We start from the raw sequence: 19477 nt of genomic DNA on the forward strand, positions 1-19477 counted from the left end.
TTTGGTCTGGCTTGGAGATACCTGGCCAGCTGTGGACAGCATTCCCTGGCCTAATGCCTCATCACCCCAGCCTTGGCAGAGTGCCCAGCTGGCTGCCGCAGCAACTTCAGAGTGCAGTCTGGTAGCTGGCAGCATCCTGGCCTGTGAGGCTGCTGCTACCCTCTCTGGGGACTTTCCTTAGTCCCCTTGGGCTCAGGGAAGGAGGCTCAGGATGCCCACTGACTTCAGTTCAGAACTCAGCTTCGCCAAGGCTCTGTTTCTTTAGGGGCTGCTATCTGAAGGAAATGCTCTGGGGGTTCCAAAAGAGGCATCAACGAATGGGATTTTATGGGCCTTCAGGGTTTTATGAGGATGTAGATTATACTACTAAACTATTATCACCTACCACACCCATTCATTTGTTCATTCATCCACCCATTGATTCAACAAATACATTATATCAGGCTCTGGGATAGGTGCTGGAGACTTAGATGCATCAGACGTGATCCCTATCCTTGAGGACTGAATTCCCAATAGAGTGGATCAGGAGGAGTATACAAGTAATGGAAGTATCTGTGCTAGGTTTCCAGGTTGTACAAGGGAAAATGATCAGTTGTGCTTGGAGGATCAGGACTGGCTTCCCAGTGGAGGACGTCATGGTAAATTTCCAGGTGGATGAGACTGGTGAGGAGGAAGGCAGGCATGCTAGGCTGGTGAAACTCATGGGCACAGTGACTCAGTGTGGAATAGCAGTGCCTCAGCCACCTGTGACGAAATGATGTATCGTGGCTGAAGCATAAAGCCAGGCAGTGGCAAGGTGAGAGTTGAAGTCTGAAGCTAAATCTTGAATTCCAAGCTAAGGAGCTGGGCTTTATCTTGTAGACTTGCATACCATCGATGATTATCTTGATGTTGTAAGGAGGTGGACTGGACAGCAAGGCTAGAGGGAGGAAGACTGTTCCAAAGTCTACAAGAGAAATGGCACCCAGGCATTGGTGGGGGCTGCCTCCACAGCCCACAAAGTGCTGTGGCTCCATGCTCCATGCTGAGGGTTGGGTGCTCTGACTCTTGCTGCCAGGGGAGGTGGCCCAGGGCTCATGGGCTGGTGGGCACTGTGTTGCAGGTAGACACGCACATCCACGCAGCTGCCTGCATGAACCAGAAGCACTTGCTGCGCTTCATCAAGCACACATACCAGACAGAACCTGACAGGACTGTGGCCGAGAAGCGTGGCCAGAAGATCACCCTGCGGCAGGTGTTCGACAGCCTGCACATGGATCCATATGACCTCACTGTGGATTCCCTGGACGTCCATGCGGTGAGTGAGCCTCTGCTCTGGTGCCTCATGCAGTCCTGGTTGGGGACTCAGCCCCCTGGAAAGCAGCCATGATTGTACTTGGGGAGAGGCTGGCTGTGTAAGCAGCTTTTTCTCTTCTAGCCATGGAAACTGTGAAAGGTAATTTGGCTTCAGAGAATAATAGGGCTAGGAGCAGCCAAGGGACAGGGGAAGAATGTGTGACTTGGCATCAGACAGGTTCCAGTTCTAATTCCACTTCTGTGTGCCCTTAAGCAACTCCCTTAAGCATTTTTCCCTTTGCTTATAAAATGGTGAATGCTATGTGCCTTATTGACATCACAAAGTTATTAAAATGCTAAATGATGATGCAGGTGCTATAGAAAACATGGAGTTTCCTCAAAAAGTTAAACACAGAGTTACTATATGATCTAGGAATTCCACTCCAAGGTATATACTCAAAAGAAATGAAAGCAAGAATTCAGACAGATACTTGTACACCAATATTCATAGCAGCATTATTAACCATAGCCAAAAAGTGGAAACAACCCAAGTGTCCATCAAAAGATGAAAGGAAAACAAAATGTGGTAGATCCATACAGTGGAACATTATTCAGCCCTAAAAAGAAATAAAGTAAGTACTGATACCTGCTACAACATGGATGAAACTTGGAAACGTGCTAAGTCAAAGAAATCAAACACAAAAGGACAAATACTGTATGATTCCACTTGTATGAAGTACCTAGAACAGGCAAATTCAGAGACAGACAGGAGCTGAGGAGAGGGAGCCATGGGGAGTTGTTTAATGGGCATAAAGTTTCAGTTTTACAAGAGGGAAGGAATTGTGGAGATGGATGGTGGTGGTGGTTGTACAACATAATTAATGTATTTAAAATCATTGAACTGTACACTTAAAAATTGTTAAAATGGTAAGTTTTGTGTTACATACATTTTTCTACAATAAAAATATCTTAAAACAGTGAGATAATGTGGAGAAAATGCCTGATGAAGTCTAAGCAGTAAAAGGACACACCTGATTCCTCACTGCTTGGTAGTTCAGTGCTCTCTGTTTGGTCAGCCAGCCGTGCTCCTGCCACGGCACCTGGAGCACGAGGCCCCTGGATCCTCCCTCACAGAGGACCTCGTGGGGGACCCAGGGCTGATCCGCTGAGGACGCCTGGTCCTGGCCCGGGACTTCTAAGACCGCCTGTAGTGGCATGAGGGGGCTGTAGAACAGTGTGGTCATCGGCTGACGGTCTCTCTTCAGGGCCGGCAGACATTCCATCGCTTTGACAAGTTCAACTCTAAATACAACCCTGTGGGGGCCAGCGAGCTACGTGACCTGTATTTAAAAACTGAAAACTACCTGGGAGGAGAGTACTTTGCTCGGATGGTCAAGGTGAGTGAGCCCTCGGCCTCTGCGAGCCCTCTTCAGGTGCCTGACAGCACCTGCTCTCTAGGTGAGGACTTTCTTTCTGTTCCTCCTGTCCTCTTCCCTTCCGTGAGTTCCTGCACATCCCATCCAGCTCACACGGGGCTCAGGTGCCAGGAGCCCAGTCCCAGGGCCCTGACTGCCAGCTCCCAGGCATGGGCAGGCTGGTGCTGACTGAGCCCACTGCAACCAGAGGGGGAAGGTACCAGGTACCCACCCCAACAGTGCTCACAGCATCCAGGCTGGCTGCCCATGTGTCTGTGGCCTGAACTTGGCTGAGTACAGATTACTGCCATTTGGGGACACTTCTGCTGTCTGGCCTGCTTATTCATGTGCCTGTGCAGTCCCCAGGCCTTTCCCTAGGAAGGAGCCTAGGCTGAGGTGCAGTGAGTGCCTACAGGGCGGCCAGGCGATGGACAGCAGGCCTTCCCAGCTGGGGAGCAGGTGGCTGAGGGAGCTGTGGAGTCCAGCAGCTGGGGTGCTTGTGGGCTGACCCGAACTCTTCTTGGTGCCAGGAGGTGGCCAAGGAGCTGGAGGAGAGCAAGTACCAGTACTCAGAGCCTCGGCTCTCCATCTATGGCCGCAGTCCTGACGAGTGGCCCAACCTGGCCCGCTGGTTCATCCAGCACAAGGTTTACTCACCGAACATGCGCTGGATCATCCAGGTGCCCCGGATCTAGTAAGTGGGGTGGCCTGCTGTCTGTTTGTGCCCTCTGGGGACACCAACCTGTCTTGTGTGGGCTACTGACTCTGCACTGTTGAGGGGTGGGACTGTTCCCATGCCAGCTTAGGCTCCTCCTCCCTAGGGATTTTTCCATGGGGAAGGATGGTCAGCAAAGGTGTCCTTGTGACACTTACACTCTTGTTCTTTGAAGAACATATATGCGTAAGGCCTGGTGGGAACTACTGCCTATCTTCTTCTCATTGGGGTTTTAGGGTGGATTATCCCTTTGGGTGAGACCTGGGCTATGAGTGACCTGGTGGTGGCCTGCATTGAAGGCCCTCTCCCTGGATATGACTCAGACCACCACTGTCCTCCCCAGGCTGGCCAATGTGGGGCTTATAGCCTTGGGATGGGGTCGGATGTGTGGTTTACTGAAGTTGAGCTGAGTGGTAGAGAGTTTGGGTCACAGAAATTTGTGGACTCATTTCTCCGACCCTTGGTTAGTCTGAATCCCAACACCCTACTCCCAGCATGATCTCTAGCATCGAAAGCTCCTGATGGGCATACGTAGGTGTTGAGTTTGCAAACTAATGCCTGGTATTGCAGAACTTGCTGGGAGGTGGAGAGGAGGAAGGACTTATTTCAAGCCATGCCTTTGACTCTACTCTGGGTATTTAAATGGGGACATAGGCTGCTTGAAGAAGGGACTGGGGCCATTCTCTGACAGCCCAAGAAGGCTGTTTGGCTGACCTTATTTAGAGACTCTTTGCTTCCCCCAGTGACATATTTAAGTCAAAGAAGCTGCTGCCAAACTTTGGGAAGATGCTGGAGAACATCTTCCTGCCCCTTTTTGAGGCCACAATCAATCCCCAAGATCACCTCGAGCTTCACCTCTTCCTCAAATATGTAAGTGTGGGTGGTACCCCAGATGATGTGTGCAGTGGTAGAGGGGAGAGGATTCCTAGTAGGATGGGTCAGACTTCATTTCTCAGATCCTGTCCCTGTGTGTCCCATGCAAGGGGTTGCCAGCTCCAAGAAGCTGAATTTCTGAAATAACAGGCTAGCTCCAGGGATGGGGAGTCCCCTTTTCCTGAGGGGCAGCTCTGGGGTGTGGTTGGTCTGCTGGGAAGGCAGTGGAGGGAAAAGACTGAGGAGTTCGTTCCTGGCCAGGTGGGGCTGGAAAGTCTGGATCCTGCCCCCAGCAGCAACTGGCAGCAGCCCCAGGTCTCAGAAATGCAGGCCTTTCTGCACTCCGGCATTTACCTAGCAACTATGGTCCTTTTGCCTAGTTTGGTTAAGGACACAAGCCCCACAAAACATATATATTTGTTTAGTTATGGAAGAGGGGAAGAAGGGATTGAGGAGAGACTTAACCAGAAAGGGTATGAGGGGACAGGAGTTAGACCCTCCCTCTGGGAGCCCAGAATAGAGGTGGCTGCAGACAGTGAGACACAAGTTCAGTAGCTGGTGGAGGTTATGAGGATGATTTCTGATAGGAAAGGAGGCAGGGAAGATTCCAGAATGCTGAAGTCATGGAAGAGGGATGATTGAGTCTGCGCACATGCAGAAGATTGCCAGGAAAGTGTTTTGAACAGGCTGAGGAACATCACTGAATTTATGTTTCAGACAAACACCATTCTGACTGTTGTGTGGAGAAGAGCCTGGAATGGGAGGTAGCTGGAGGTGGGGGAAGGAGGCGAGATGAGAGTCAGGGGTTCACTCCAGCAACGGAGACTGTCAGTGAGGGCTTTAGCCCCCAATAACAGGTCACATTTATTCTTTGCTGCCTGCGCCAGTTATCCATGCCATGACATGATCTTGCTTCAGCTTCACGATTACCTTCTTGACATCATTTCTTTTGGTGTTAATAATAAGCAGAATTCTTATGTGCTTGCTGTGTGTTAGGCAGTATGTTAGGTGCTCTCCATGGATTATCTCATTTAATTCTCACAACAGCCCTGTGAAGCTACTAGCTCCAATTTACACATGAGGAAATTACAACTGAGAGGTCACAAAGATAAAAAGTAGCAGAACTGGGATGCATAAAAAGTGTTTGGATCCAAGCACGTGTCATTATCCCCAAGCTACGCTGCCTTCTGAGTAAGACAAGTGAGGTTTGTACAGAAGGCAGGCCGGGGACTCTGGGCAGGATGGTAGGAATGTGTGTAGAATTGATGGGGTCTGGGCAAAGCCTAAGGTGAGCAAGAGGGAAGAGTCTAGGGTGCCTCCCCAGTGCCTGCCTTTGTGGGGGAGTGGATGGTGTGTTCAGAGGTCACTGCCAATAGTGGGAAGGCCAGGCTTGGAGAGGAGAAGCTGGGGTTGGGTCACATTTTGTGTTTGAGTTCCACAGGAGGTCCAGTGTAAGACCCTGTCTAGGTTGGACACAGAGCTCAAGAGAGAGGCTGACATTACTCTCTGCCAGGCCCTGGAGAATTCAGGTGAAGCACGGGGTTAGTGAGGGCAGAGCAGAGCTCAAGGCCCTATGCCAGCCTCCCAGGCCCATCTGGGCCATGTTGAGAGCTGTAGTGTTATTTCCTTTTTTTTTTTTTTAAATAAAAGTATCATTGATATACAATCTTATGCTGGTTTCAAATATACAACACAGTGGTTCAACAGTTACCCATATTATTAAATCCTCACCCCCTGCCCCAGTGTGGTCAGTATCTATCAACATAGTAAGATGTTACAGAATTATTAATTGTATTCTCTGTGCTGTATCATTCCTGTGACCAACCTATACTGTGATTGTGTCTCTTTAGTCCCTTCCCCCTCCCCCACTACCCTCATCAACTCTTCCTCCTTGGTAACCACTAGTCCCTTCTCCGTGTCTGAGAGGCTGCTGCTGTTTTGTTCCTTCTGTTTTGCTTTGTTTTTATACTCTACAAATGAGTGAATTCATATGGTATTTGTCTCTCTATGCCTGGCTTATTTCACTGAGCATAATACCCTCTAGATCCATCCACGTTGTTGCAAATGGGAGGATTTATTTTCTTTTTATGGCTGAATAATATTCCATTGTGTATATGTACCACCTCTTCTTTATCCATTCATCTACTGATGGACACTTAGGTTACTTCCATATCTTGGCTATTGTAAATAGTGCTGCAGTAAACATAGGGGTGCATATGTCTTTTTGAATCTGGGATCTTGTTTTCTTTGGAGCCTGGGTCAAATGGTATTTCTATTTTTAGTTTTTTGAGGAACCTCCATACTGCTTTCCACAACAACTGTACCAAATTACATTCCCACCAATGGTATAGGAGGGTTCCATTATTTCCTTTGATACATATGGCTCTGTGACAGGAAAGATTCTGTCAAGACCCTGTGGTTCTTGTTACTCTGGGCCCTTACTGCCCGTATAGGAATGGAGAGGCTGGAAGACCATCAGTGGCCCGGGCCTGGGCTGGGAGCCCCCCAGTTTGGGTATCTGTGGTGTTAGGTAGCCAGTCTTTCAGAGACCCTCCCCCAAAGTTCTACTGTGGCTGTGTAAAAGGAGGGAGAGGTGTTAGCAAAGCTGCCCCTCCACACTGGCTACGGGGCTGTGTATATTCTTGGTCAGGGCCTGACCTGTGAACCAGGTGACTAGGGAGCCTGCGAATAGACCGGGGCTTCCAGGGGCAAAGTTTGGTTCCCAGCTGAGGTGTAACCGCAGTGGAAGTCTGAGCATCTCCTGAGCATCTCTGCCCCAGAGAGCGGTTTCCAGAGAGGAGTAGAAGAGCAGAGCCACCTCCCTCTCAAGAATCATGGTTTACCCTTCTGAGGGGCTCTCCTGGACTGGACACACCTTGACTGGTTTGTGAGACATCCAGGCTGGTTTCTCGTGGCCATACCTGGAACGTGCCCTAGGGCATCCTCTACCTGCAGCCCCAGAGAGTCTAGCCTGAGCTTATTTAGGCTCAGAGCCTGGTTCTCATATGGACAAGCTCCTAATCACTTTGGCCCTGGTTTGTCATAGTCAAGCCTTCACAGGGCTGCTCTCAGTATTAATTAGCTGACATGTGCTAAGTGCTTCAAGCAGGGCCTGACATATAGTAGGTGCATGGAAAATGCCTGTCCCTTCCCCCTCATAACTGTTGTAACTGCTGCTGATGGTGGTGGCTGTGGGCTACCCTGCAGAGCTAGCTTCCTCCTTGGCACAGCACAGGGATGGGCAGTGAGTACACTGTTCACCTGGTCTGGCCTGAGAGTTTCCCCTCACTGTCGCCACTAACACACACGGGTTGGTGCTCTTCAGTCTGGTCTTCTGGGTGCCTTTGGAAGGCCTAGAGGGACAGACTGTGGCATTGTGTCCACTCCCCATCCCTGGGAGGAATGTGGCCACAGGATCCCCAGCTGAGGTGTGAACATGAGGGGCCTGGATTCCAAAGCCTTTGGCAACTCATCTGCCTTGGCTTGATGCAGGATCCCTCCTCCTGCCCAGGTGACAGGGTTCGACAGTGTGGATGATGAATCCAAGCACAGCAGCCACATGTTCTCGGAAAAGAGCCCCAGCCCAGACATCTGGACCAGTGAGCAGAACCCACCCTACAGCTACTACCTATACTACATGTACGCCAACATCATGGTGCTCAACAACCTGCGCAGGTGGGTGAGTTCAGCCCCTGAACATGTCCCACAAATCCAGGGATATGCCCCAGCGTGTACACATGCATCCACGCCCATGCAACACACACGATCATGCTACAGTGCAGTTACATGCTGTGCCTGTGCGCTGGGTTCATACACCACCCACTGACACCTACAAGTCTACCTGTCTATACAGACATAGGACATGCCAGCCCATACATGTCTGCATAACACCACACCAACAGTATTCACACATGCTTTTATTCATGCAACAAATTACTGCACCTGCTCTGTGACAGGCACTGTCCTAGGCACTAGACATATAGTAGGGAATAAAACAGACTACATCTATGCTGTCATGGAACTTATATCCAATGGTTGTGCATGCACAGGCTCCCACCCAATGCATGTGTATGCACACATGCACACACACACACACACACACACACACCAGGCACACATGGCAGAGGCAGATGCCCAGGGCAGCAGGACATGGAGCCATTTATTCCTCTTCCTGCAAGGTGAGCATCCCACATGCCTCTGCTGGGCCGTGTGCTGCACTAGCTCAGCCAGGCCAGTGCTAGCTTGTGGGAATGTAGGTATCTATGGGTCCTGATTGAATGATGGCCTGGTGTTGGGGTGGGATGGTCTGGGACTGAGCTTTTGGAGGTGGAGGCTCTAGCTTTATCTCTGCCATTGACCTGCTCAGTGCTTCTAACGTCTGACTCCACCCACTGGGTTTGCCCATGTTTATAATAAAGCAGTTGGACATGATGTTTCTCACTGCCTTTCCTGCTCTGAAGGTCTGTTAACCTGGGCTACAAGGCCTGGTGAAGAGGGGAAGGAAAGGAGTGGGCAAAGGACAGGGCAAGTCTCTTTTTATCACTAGGCCCTCTCTCTGTTCCCTGGAGGTGGTGTCTCTTGGTTCTGAGAAGTTCTCAGCCTGGGCCTCTATTTTGGGATGAGTAATTTGCAGGGCACCCTGTGTCAGCTGTGCTGACCCTGCCATGGGTGACCATCTCTCCTGGAGGAGACCCTGAGGTGGAGACCCTGGGCTGGTGGGGACCTAGGTGGGGTGGACCAGGTGTCCTTGCTGACCAAGAGACTCACTTCTCCTACAGGGAACGAGGCCTGAGCACTTTCGTGTTCCGGCCGCACTGTGGGGAGGCTGGCTCCATCACCCACCTGGTTTCTGCTTTCCTAACTGCTGACAACATTTCCCACGGGCTGCTTCTTAAGAAGGTAAGCAGGCCACTCACAGAAGCCTGCCTTGCAGTGATGGGCCTACCCTAGGCTCCCCTGGGGAGGAGTGGAATCATCTGGGCTCTTGTCTGCCCCCTGGGAGGCTCTGGCTACTGCTGCTAAAAGGCCAGGGCCTTTTTCTGAGCTCATCTTCATCTCATGTTTAATTATGAAAGTAATATAATCAAACCCATCACAATTTAGATTTTCAAAAAAATTGAGAATAAAAACCCTTATTGCTATTACTTCAATAGAAGTAGCCATTATTAGCTTTTTAGTATTTATAGTTCTCATCTTTCTTACCAGAACATATTTCTAATGTGCTTATTATCATGAGGAACACAGATTTTTGGTTCTGGCTTTGTCCCTTAACTTGGTATAATAAGCATTTCTTTGTGCTGTAGCGTAGTACCTATGCTCCTCCTTCTGAAGGCTGTTGGAAGGATGGCCCATCACCTGGCTGGCCTATAATTGGTTGGTCTGTAGGCTCTGGTTGTTGGACAGAGTCCATCCAACTTTTCACTTGTATAAATAAGGCAACCTTGAACTCTGCGCATCCCATCTGCTCCGTATTTTGGATCGCTTCCATAGGAACAATGTTTGCTTGAACTCTGTTCCTGCCTTGGTCCTGCAGAGGGCCAATGTCAAGTAACATTTCTGTGTGGGGCAGGTGCTACATCAGAAAAGCTCTCTAGCCTGGTCAGCTCTTCCCCTTCCCATCTCTGAGGAGATGGAGTGTTTACAGTCTCAACCTTGAATGTTTTCAGTCAAAGCAACAAAATGAGAAAAAGGGGGCACCTCCTGGACTGACCCAGGGTCAGTGCCTGGGGGAGATGAGCTGAATCAGTCAGCTGGGGTCAACCTGTGGCCTTGCGGCTGCCCTTCCTGCCCTGAGCTGTGCCTCAGTTTGGAACCAGGAGGGAGCACTTCCAACAGTGGGTGGCAGGACACTGTCATGGAGGCACGGCATGTGCTGTAGGAATGAGTGCACAGAGGTCGGGAAAGGAGAGTGGGTCCGAGTCTCCTGGTTTGGGGCGGGGCTCAGCTTGACTAGGGAGCTGCACAGACCCCTGGCCTCCACTGGAGAATGTTTCTCCCCTCCCTTCCCTGGCACTAGTCCCCTGAGCATGCTGGTTCTTTTGCAGAGTCCAGTGTTGCAGTACCTCTACTATCTTGCTCAGATCCCCATCGCCATGTCTCCTCTCAGCAACAACAGTCTGTTTCTCGAATATTCTAAAAACCCTCTGAGGGAATTCCTGCACAAGGGACTGCATGTTTCTCTCTCCACTGATGACCCCATGCAATTCCACTACACGAAGGTGAGGACTTTAGGGGCCCCAGTGGGCACCTGGGCTGGCCTCCCATTACAGGCATATGAACTGAGTAAGTAGAGTAGGTTGGGGTCAGTCTGGGGCCTTGTAGCTGCTCTTCCTGTCATGAGCTGTGCCTCAAGACACAGGGGGCGCTCAGTTCTACTCTTGGGGTGAGATTGGTGGCCCAGTGGAGACAAGAGGTAAGCCCCTGGTAAGGATGTGTTCCTTCCAAAAGACCCTCTCTTTGGGCTTCTTGAATCTTAGAAGGCACATTTTCATTTATTTTTTGCCGTCTCTATTTTCTCTTTCTTGTACAAACTCTGTGATGTTCGTCAAGTTACTTGACCTCCTATATTTTATTCCTCTTCATGTGTAAAAAAAATAGGACCAGCCATTATTGTACCTAGTACATTTTGATGATATTGGTAAGACCAGTCATGGATTAATAAAAATAGGAGTGCTTGATTAGTAAACATAGAAGTGTCTTCTAGGAGGTTCTCCAAGTTTTTGGTCTCAGGATTCCTTTATATTCTTAAGAATTGAGACCCTCAGAGAGCTGTATTAGGTGAGTTATATCAAATGATATTTGTTTTAAAAACTAATGACAAATTGAAAAATATTAACTCATAAAAAATAATAAACCTATTAAATGTTTACATAGAAAATTTTATGAAAAAAAGAAACATATTTCTCCAAACAAAAAAAATGATGTTTTACATTTTTGCAAATCTCTTTTAATGTTTGGTATAATAGAAGACTGCTGGATTCTCCTATCTGCTTCTGCAGTCAATCTGTTGTGATACAATGTTTTTACCAAAGTATATCAAGAAATCTTGCCTCACAGAGATACATAGTTGGAAAAGGGATAACCTTTCAAAAGGCCTTGGACCACATTTTGAGAACTGCTGCTCTTAAGGCAATGGGATGGTGAAGAGGTAATAGAAGGGCTGTGATTAATGCCAGACATTTCATATTCCAAAAGCTAAAACAAAAACATAGCTCAAACCCAAATCCTTTTGGGATTACACTATCTCACTACATAGACTTGATCATTTCTCATTCATATTTAATGTTCCATCTCTGCTCTTGATACCTTAGATTTTTATTTTTTCAGAATCTTAAGAAAATGGTGTCTTAAATAAAAAGGAAAGCACTAAAGGTACTAAAAATGTGCATGACCAGGGAGACTGCCATAGGAGAGCAGAGGCTGGCATTCTCATGACTGGCACAGGGCTTCAAACATGTGCTGTTCAATGAATAAATGTTCTTTGACATCTCTCTTTGGAAACCTGAGATTTCCACACAAACCTGATGGGGTTGGCAGGCGGGGGGGGTGGGGGCGGGGATCTTGTTTGGTTACCTAGGTGCCAGACATTAAAGAAAAATGATATCTGCAAAGCTTATGTCTCTAGTTTTGGAAATGTGTGAAGCATTGAATGGATATTTTGCCATCTAATACATTTCCTTTTGGGGGAGTCTAGGAAGCGCTTATGGAAGAATATGCAATTGCAGCTCAAGTGTGGAAGCTGAGCACGTGTGATCTGTGTGAAATTGCCAGGAACAGTGTGCTGCAGAGTGGCCTCTCGCATCAGGTACAGTGTGATGACACTGTCTGCTGTCCTTCCTGCCCTTTCAACACACATACAATGAATGCCTGCTGTGTGCCAGGCACTTTCTAGGCATTGGAATCAGTGATGAACAGAACAAGTAGGGTCTCTGTCACACTGAAACTCATGTTTTGGAGAACCCTGGGGAGGGTCCTGAATTTTCATGGCTGCTGTCACTTTTACAAAGCTCTACTCAAATGTCACCTCCTCTGAGAAGCCTTCCCTGATCACCATTCTACAACAACTATACACCTGTCATCATTCTCCATCCCTTTAATCTGTTCTTATTCTTAACATTTACTACTACTGACATTATAATATGTAGTTATGTGTCTTTTTTTCTAGAATGTAAATTCCATTAGGGCAGAGAATATTTTGTTCAGCATTAGTTCCCTCAGGCCTTGAACAGTCCCTGGCACATGGCAGGTACTCAATATTTCTTCAACAGATGAATAGTACCTAGATTGAATAGAAAACTCCAGGGAGGGGAACCAGGCATCAGTATTTTTTTTATAGGTCCCTAGGTAATTCTGATATGGGGCAAGGGTTGAGAACCATTGCTCTAGATGGTGTCATAGGTCCCTGGGTACCTTCCCTGGGTGATGTTACTGGTATAAGAAGAGGGCTGCACTGGTGCTGCTCTTGTTGGATGCTGATGCAGAGAAGAGTTAAAGGCTTAAGACTGAATTTATGCCAGCTTTGTTCCCTGTCTGCCCTTGTCAACTCTCAGAAGGGGCCTCTAAGAGCCTCACACCTTTGTATTGTCCTCTCCATCGCTAGCAGCTCTTGCAGTTCTTATCTCTCCCTTCTCATCCAGGAAAGCATGTGAGAAGTGAAGGGAGTGAATGTGGTTGTCAGGGTAACGTGCTTGAGAACACAGAGGCCAGGAGGAATTTTATAAGAGCACTGTGGGGAAACTTGTAAGATGTCCTGATGGAGGATCTGCTTCAGGGGGACTAGTTTGGTGCCATTAATGTCAAAGTTTCCATCTGGTTAGAGAAAGTGAACCTAAGATATATTGTTTTATTTCTCTTGGTCCACAGGAAAAGCAAAAATTTCTGGGACAAAATTATTATAAAGAAGGACCTGAAGGAAATGATATTCGAAAGACAAATGTAGCTCAGATCCGGATGATGTTCCGGTATGAGACCTTATGCAATGAGCTGAGCTTCCTGTCTGATGCCATGAAATCGGAGGAGATCACAGCCCTGATCAAATAGGTCCAACCTTGGACATGCATTTTAACTTTCTAGTTTAATTTCAAGTCTGCTGTGATTAACAGTAGTCAAGATATCAAACTAGGACTTTCTTCCATGGAGAGGATATCTCTAATAACTTTCAAACTAGTGATTTTGGTTGCACTGTTCACTTTAAGATCTAACATGTCCACTTCTGTTAATATTTCTGAATAAAAGACAGTGAGTTGTCCTTGGGATCTGGGAAATGGACACTTGTCTATACTCATTCCTAATTTTCCAAATATTTCTCTTGAAACTGCTAGTGCTTGCATTGTTGGATCTTGCAAGGTCCAAAGCCCACTGACATGAGGTCTGCGTGGGTTTTCTGCCATAGACTTATATTGGCCCTGCAGGCTAGTTGGTAGTTGTTTATTTCAGCCTCTGGCTGGCTGGCTGCCTTAAACAAATTCAATTTCAAAGCTCCCTTTCATAAAGGAGCTATTTTGAGAGAATTAAAATAGAAGACTTCCCTTTGTGACAAGTTGCATTTTTAATGACTTTTTAAAACTGTTTTATTTAGTCCTCCTCCTTCCTTTCTATTTAGGAAGCCAGTTGTGCACACTGAAACAGTCACTTCTATTCTGTGTCTTGGTTTCCTCATCTGAAAAGTGAGGGTTTGGACTAGATGAGTGGTTTTCAGTCTGTGTTCTATGAATCCCCCTCGCAGACCACTTCAGGGTTAGGGAGAGCAATGGGGAGTGAGGATCTGGGTGCTGCCTTTGCTTCTTCAAAGCAACTCTGCTTCATCAGTTTTACACTGGGACTTCTAAATATTCTCATTTGAACTAAAGACTTTGGAAAGCACAGGACTAGATGATCTCTGTACCTTTTGGCTCTAATATTCTAGATTACAAGACTGTAGCCCAATTATCATTTTACTTTTCAAGCGTTAGGCCAGAGAAGTGAAATTTGCTTAAGATCACACAGCTAAAAAGTAGTAAATAGGACTAGAACTAGGTTTCCCTACTCTTGATCTCATCCTCTCCCTACTAGTCCATTAGACCTCATAAATGTTAGATTTTTAAAAATCACTGTAACCTGGTACACTTATTTTTTTAAGGTAAAATTTCTCCCTTACCTAACACACAGACTTCAGAAGATATAATTAGTCCCAAGGGCCAGGTAGACAGCATTTTTTAAGACCAGGCTGAATTTAAGCTTTACCAGTGTACTCTCCATCTGTGTTACTAGTGCCTGGTACATAGTAGGTGCTCAATAAATATATATTGAATAACTGAATGAATTTATCTTCTGGCAACTTTTTAAGGATATATGCTCCTAGTACTCAACAAGCTACTCTATGTGGGCAAATGCAGACTACAGAAGTCCTTTTGAATCTAAATCACAGAGTTAAGAGAACTCAGTTTTTGCCTGTGAAAATGCTTATTTGACTTTAGATAGTCTTGTCCTATGACTTTACAATGCTTGTTCCTCCACTGGTTACCTTAGCATATGGGACAATAAATGTAATCTTTTTACTAGTAGGCAAAGATATATGCTATCTTACAGCTAATCATGAAAAGGAATGATAACCCAGCATTTACCTTAGGCATTCATTCTCTTTGAAAAGCCCCCATTTGTATATATTTGCCCTAACAAGGCCAAGTATTGTACAGTTTTTCATTGTCATTTTATCTCTATCACGTATTTGTTTTTAATTATTAAATAAAGTCTCTTTGGACTGTGGCTCAGTAATTTAAAACTATTTCAAGTTAATACTATTTAAAGCAAATCTTTCACTTAGTCAAGTTTGGGCATGATGAAAAGCTACCAATAATAACCACTATTTTATCTTTTAGTAAGTCTTGATATGAATAACATTCACTAGGGAAATTCAAAATTTTCAAACTGAAGCTAAACTCAGAAGGTAAACCTTTGCTATCTTTTTCTCTAACTTCTGCCCTGTTACAGTTCAGGAGCAAAGCTATACATGTTCATTTCCTTTTCCCTGGGTATTATTTTAGTCTTTTCAGCCAACACTCATTGGATTTTACCTGTCCAGCAAAATTTTCAGACACCTTTTCTATAGCACTTTGCACTTTCATTACATCATTGTACCAACTGGCCCTTTTGTGGGGTGAATTCCTATTTTTGTGTGTGTGTTCACAGTTGGAATCAAAGGCAACTGTATACTAGCTCATGCTTCTAAAATAATAGTGGTTGAGGCATGTTATCTCTTTAAAAGGCTCAAGTTCACATTATGTGTTTCTTCAAACTGCACTGTTGAAATGAGCAATGTTATTGCTCTTTTTGCCACATGAAAACAAATCACAGCTCTGGGTTGGTATTTATCAAGGCCTGTCTGGGGCCATTGCTGTCTCTTATATTGGGTTAAAGCAGAGTTGAAAGCACAACCTTCTGGCTCTTTACTTGATTCTGAGTGCTATACTGGTGAAACAATATTCCTCTTTTTCTGGGTTTGTAGAGAGTAGTTGATGGTGAAGGTACTAGACCAAAGCACTCTATACCTGAACTATACTATAAAGATCAAGCATAACTAACTGCAATAAAAGGAATACTAATCAGGTAAACATAATTCCTTGGAAATTTTTACACCCTCAACCTCTAAATATTTTATTAGAAAGATAGATGATGCCAGAGGGTAAGCCTATAAATAATTGTAAGATTATCAAAATATGTTTCTGAGGAGGCTTTCAAGTCTTTGGATACCAACATATCTTCTTGGTACTTCTCCAGGTTGATATCTATCAGTACCTTTAATTATAAATTGCTACTCCTTCTTATTAATGGTTTTCTTCTTCTCCACACTAAGATTCTAACATGCTTCTCCAATTATGTTCTTTTATCTTAGAAATAATTTTATAAGATAACTATTAAAACTACTATAGGGTAGAATATTTTTTCAGTTATTTTCACTGTCCAATAGGGTAAAACGACATGCATACAAATGACTCTGTTGTCTACTGTTTATATTATATTGTCATTGTGTTGCTGGTCATAAATGTGGGTGATCAGCTGATTTCCCTAATATCCAAAGTAATTTTCCTACTCCTGGGTAGAGAAGTAAGCCTGACTTAATGAAAAAATCAGTTAAAAAATGCAAATTTTTTTGGACTGCCTTTTAATGAAGCCAACTTACCAATGTTATAAATCACTGAACCAGAGGTATTTTCAAGCAGCCTTATAACCTAGATATATATTAGGTATAAAGAAATCGAGTCCAGTTTGAAATGAATTTTAGAACATAACACACAAACATCCCATCCCCGGAACACAGTACAAATATAAACATCTAGTGTATAAGAATGTGAAACTACATAAGTAAAAAAATCTTTGCAATTCGCTAAAATTTACTTGCTAAAGATTATTTATTGCACAATGTATCAGTCTGTCCTAAGAATAAAACAGATACTATTATTCTCAACTTCTAAAGTCAGTAAATAGTAAAATCCATTTTCTCAAGCTAAAGTTATACAGCATTATGAGTAAACATTTTGCTATTGAGTTAGGATAGGGAAAACTTTATAACTTATAAAACAAATTCCTTAGAGTTCATGAAACCATTGCACAAATCCTAGAAGGCACACATTATATTTCCCATCATAGTAAGTGCATTTAAGTACTTCACATTTAAAAAAGACAAAGCTGTACAGAATACAAAAAGTGTACAATGCATCCATTTAAACAAATTTACAACTTTTACAACTTTTATTATTATAGACCTACCTAATACTCACAGCTAAAGAATTATCACCCAGTTTAGTGAAGTGAGCAAAAAACTGTGCTCATTTATTTGAAAAGGCTAATAAAAACACTTTATATTTCACGGTAGATCAGTTAGTATCTTGGAGCTTATATTGGAAAATAAAAAGGTTTGAGCAGTGTCAAGTTGCTGGGCTCACTGTCAAATAATTTTTTGAAAGGCATAATTCATTGAAGAATTCTGGGGCATAAAATCATTAGCCATACTGGAAAGATCCAAAAATCTATAAAACAACTTTGTTAATTTTCAGAAACATTCTTAAAGAATCTGAATTAGATTTAGTAAGACTAATCCAAAAGAACAACTTAAAATCTGAGAACTAGAAAAGATCTCAGGTAACATCTGTCCCAAGATTTTCAAAGTATGTCCCAAGGAATACTAAGAATCCCTGGAGGAAAAAAATTACCTAAAAATCAACTCCCATCATGTAACTGTGTTACTCACCAAACTCTAATATACTGGGTATCATCAATGCATTAACACATAATTTCATTGGTGACTTTATAATATTTACTATATGAAGTTTCTATGAGGAAATTTTTATTAATAAAATATGACTTTTACATAGTGGATAGAGTGTGTATGTACATGCATGGAGCACGTCCACATAGGGGTTCTGAGTGAGCTTTTGGAAAAAAGAAAAAAGGCTCTACTGCTGAAATAAAGTGTAAAAACCAGAGAGAAAACCTCCGTTCCTAAAGCAGGCACCTACAAACCAGTGGAAGGGACTTTCTCAAGGTTACAGAACCATCAAGTACATTTCCAGGTTGGTATGACAGAGCCCCCAGAACTCTGCTTGAATCAACATCCATAGTGAGTATTACCTCTTTAGTACTGAGCTTCCCTCATCATAAATGGCAACCAATAAGTTACCATTATTTTGGGGATAAAATCAAGCTACCTTTGGTCAGACATTTTTCCTAGAAATTAATTTTTAATTTGCACCTATTAAAATCCTAGTATTCAAAAACTGTGCCATCATTAAGCAGCAACTTAAATTGTGCACTTTGGTACTGTAGAAAAATAGTAATATTTCCAATTTAACCAATAGTAAGTCAGAAAAGTTACATGGAATGTTAACATACTTTTTAAAGGAGACATTAGGCCCTAGTTTTGCTGTATGCTGAAAAGGTAATGTTTAACATAAAACAAAATTTTACTTTATAAGAAAAATTTTTTTTAAATGGTTCAAGTACCACTTAATATCATAATTCCACTATGACTATACTCTGAAAAAGTGTACTTCAGTGTATCCAAAGTACAGTGAAACAGTAAGAAGGCCAAATTATCTCTTACTTTTCAGAGGTGCTTATTGTACATATGATTAAAAGGCTGTACTCTATTTTCTAATTTGAGGATTTTGAGACCTCTGGAAGATGCCTTCAAGTTAAGAAAATAAAAGCACCATAAACCAATACTTAATGACTTATCAAATTTGGAAACATAAAATTTAGGATCTGTGATGAAGAAAAATTTCCTTCTAAAACTCCAAGATCATGAGCATTATCACAAGCTATTTAGAACAGTTCTCAGCTTTGGGGAAGTATTTCCAGGACAGCAAGGAAGATTTCTCAGGAGAAATCCATTTACAAGGCAAAGTCATGCCCAACTTTATAGTCCTCACCCAAATTATATAGCATGGAAGAAAAGACTTTTAAGTAAAAAGCACATGTAGTTCCAAAACACATGTAGTTCCAAAACACACTGCTAAAGTTATGAAGTAATTGTGAATCATTTCAAGTAAAAATTATTAAAGGAGCAATAATTAACCACAAGGGGGCATATATACTCCTTAGATCCAGCAAAAAGACTAATTTAAGTAGTAACATGCACTTTATTTTACATTTTCAGTCAGTTAGAATTTTCTCTCAGATGGCAACAATTTTCTAACATTCAAAGTTTGTTTTAAACCTAACAGATTCCATAATATTCCTGCCCTGAAAAATGGCAGTGCTTCAGAAGCCTCTGAAAATGTTGCTGCTACCTCAGCAAAGGATTCAAGAGCAGTTAGTTCTAAATATATAGTAGAACAGATAAATAATAGGAAAATATGTCTTATACAGTAGCAAATTTTAGTTTACTATGAGTGGAAGACATGAAGAGTTAACTAAAATAAATAGGGAAAAATGTCAGAATAGCAAAAATAAGAGGGTGGGAAAATCGATTTCTTTGTGTTTGTGCAACAGCATCCCTGAATTCCTTCCCCATGACCATAACAGCATCAGAAGACCTTCACCCCAAGGTCATGGCCTATGGGGCTGGCCGGCCTCATCAGCCATATTAAGAATATAGCTAGCCATATCATCTTCAGTGGGGGCATCTGACACTACCCACGATTCATTTGCTCCAGTCATCTGTAGGCGACAAATAGGGCAATTCCTGTGTCGATCACTCCTGTTAGAGAAGTCAAAGAACAGT

The 19477-nt window shown here is 44.0% G+C and overlaps 2 protein-coding genes across 16 annotated transcripts in view; one reads left to right on the plus strand and one right to left on the minus strand.

Annotated features, from left to right (window-relative positions):
- AMPD3 (adenosine monophosphate deaminase 3) overlaps nt 1–15021 on the plus strand; it is a 44006-nt gene extending 28985 nt beyond the window's left edge. For all 11 annotated transcript variants that reach the window (XM_017646083.3, XM_017646084.3, XM_017646085.3 and 8 more), the window contains 9 exons: nt 1103–1297; nt 2541–2672; nt 3221–3384; nt 4149–4275; nt 7790–7953; nt 9057–9177; nt 10323–10496; nt 11972–12082; nt 13141–15021. In XM_017646083.3, coding sequence (XP_017501572.3) covers nt 1103–1297; nt 2541–2672; nt 3221–3384; nt 4149–4275; nt 7790–7953; nt 9057–9177; nt 10323–10496; nt 11972–12082; nt 13141–13317 — 1365 coding nt within the window. In that variant the 3' untranslated portion in view covers nt 13318–15021. The remainder of the gene's footprint in view (nt 1–1102; nt 1298–2540; nt 2673–3220; nt 3385–4148; nt 4276–7789; nt 7954–9056; nt 9178–10322; nt 10497–11971; nt 12083–13140) is intronic.
- RNF141 (ring finger protein 141) overlaps nt 1–19477 on the minus strand; it is a 69710-nt gene that overhangs the window by 10414 nt on the left and 39819 nt on the right. For 3 of the 5 annotated variants that reach the window (XM_037026323.2, XM_037026325.2, XM_037026324.2), the window contains one exon: nt 16646–19453. The exons of 1 other annotated variant lie outside the window; for it this stretch is intronic. In XM_037026323.2, coding sequence (XP_036882218.1) covers nt 19303–19453 — 151 coding nt within the window. In that variant the 3' untranslated portion in view covers nt 16646–19302. Of the gene's footprint in view, nt 1–16645; nt 19454–19477 lie in introns of those variants that run through there. One more of the 5 variants, XM_073216177.1, reaches the window with a different exon arrangement.

The sequence above is a fragment of the Manis javanica genome, chromosome 11 (assembly GCF_040802235.1).
Source record: "Manis javanica isolate MJ-LG chromosome 11, MJ_LKY, whole genome shotgun sequence".
In the NCBI taxonomy this organism is placed as follows: Eukaryota; Metazoa; Chordata; class Mammalia; order Pholidota; family Manidae; genus Manis; species Manis javanica.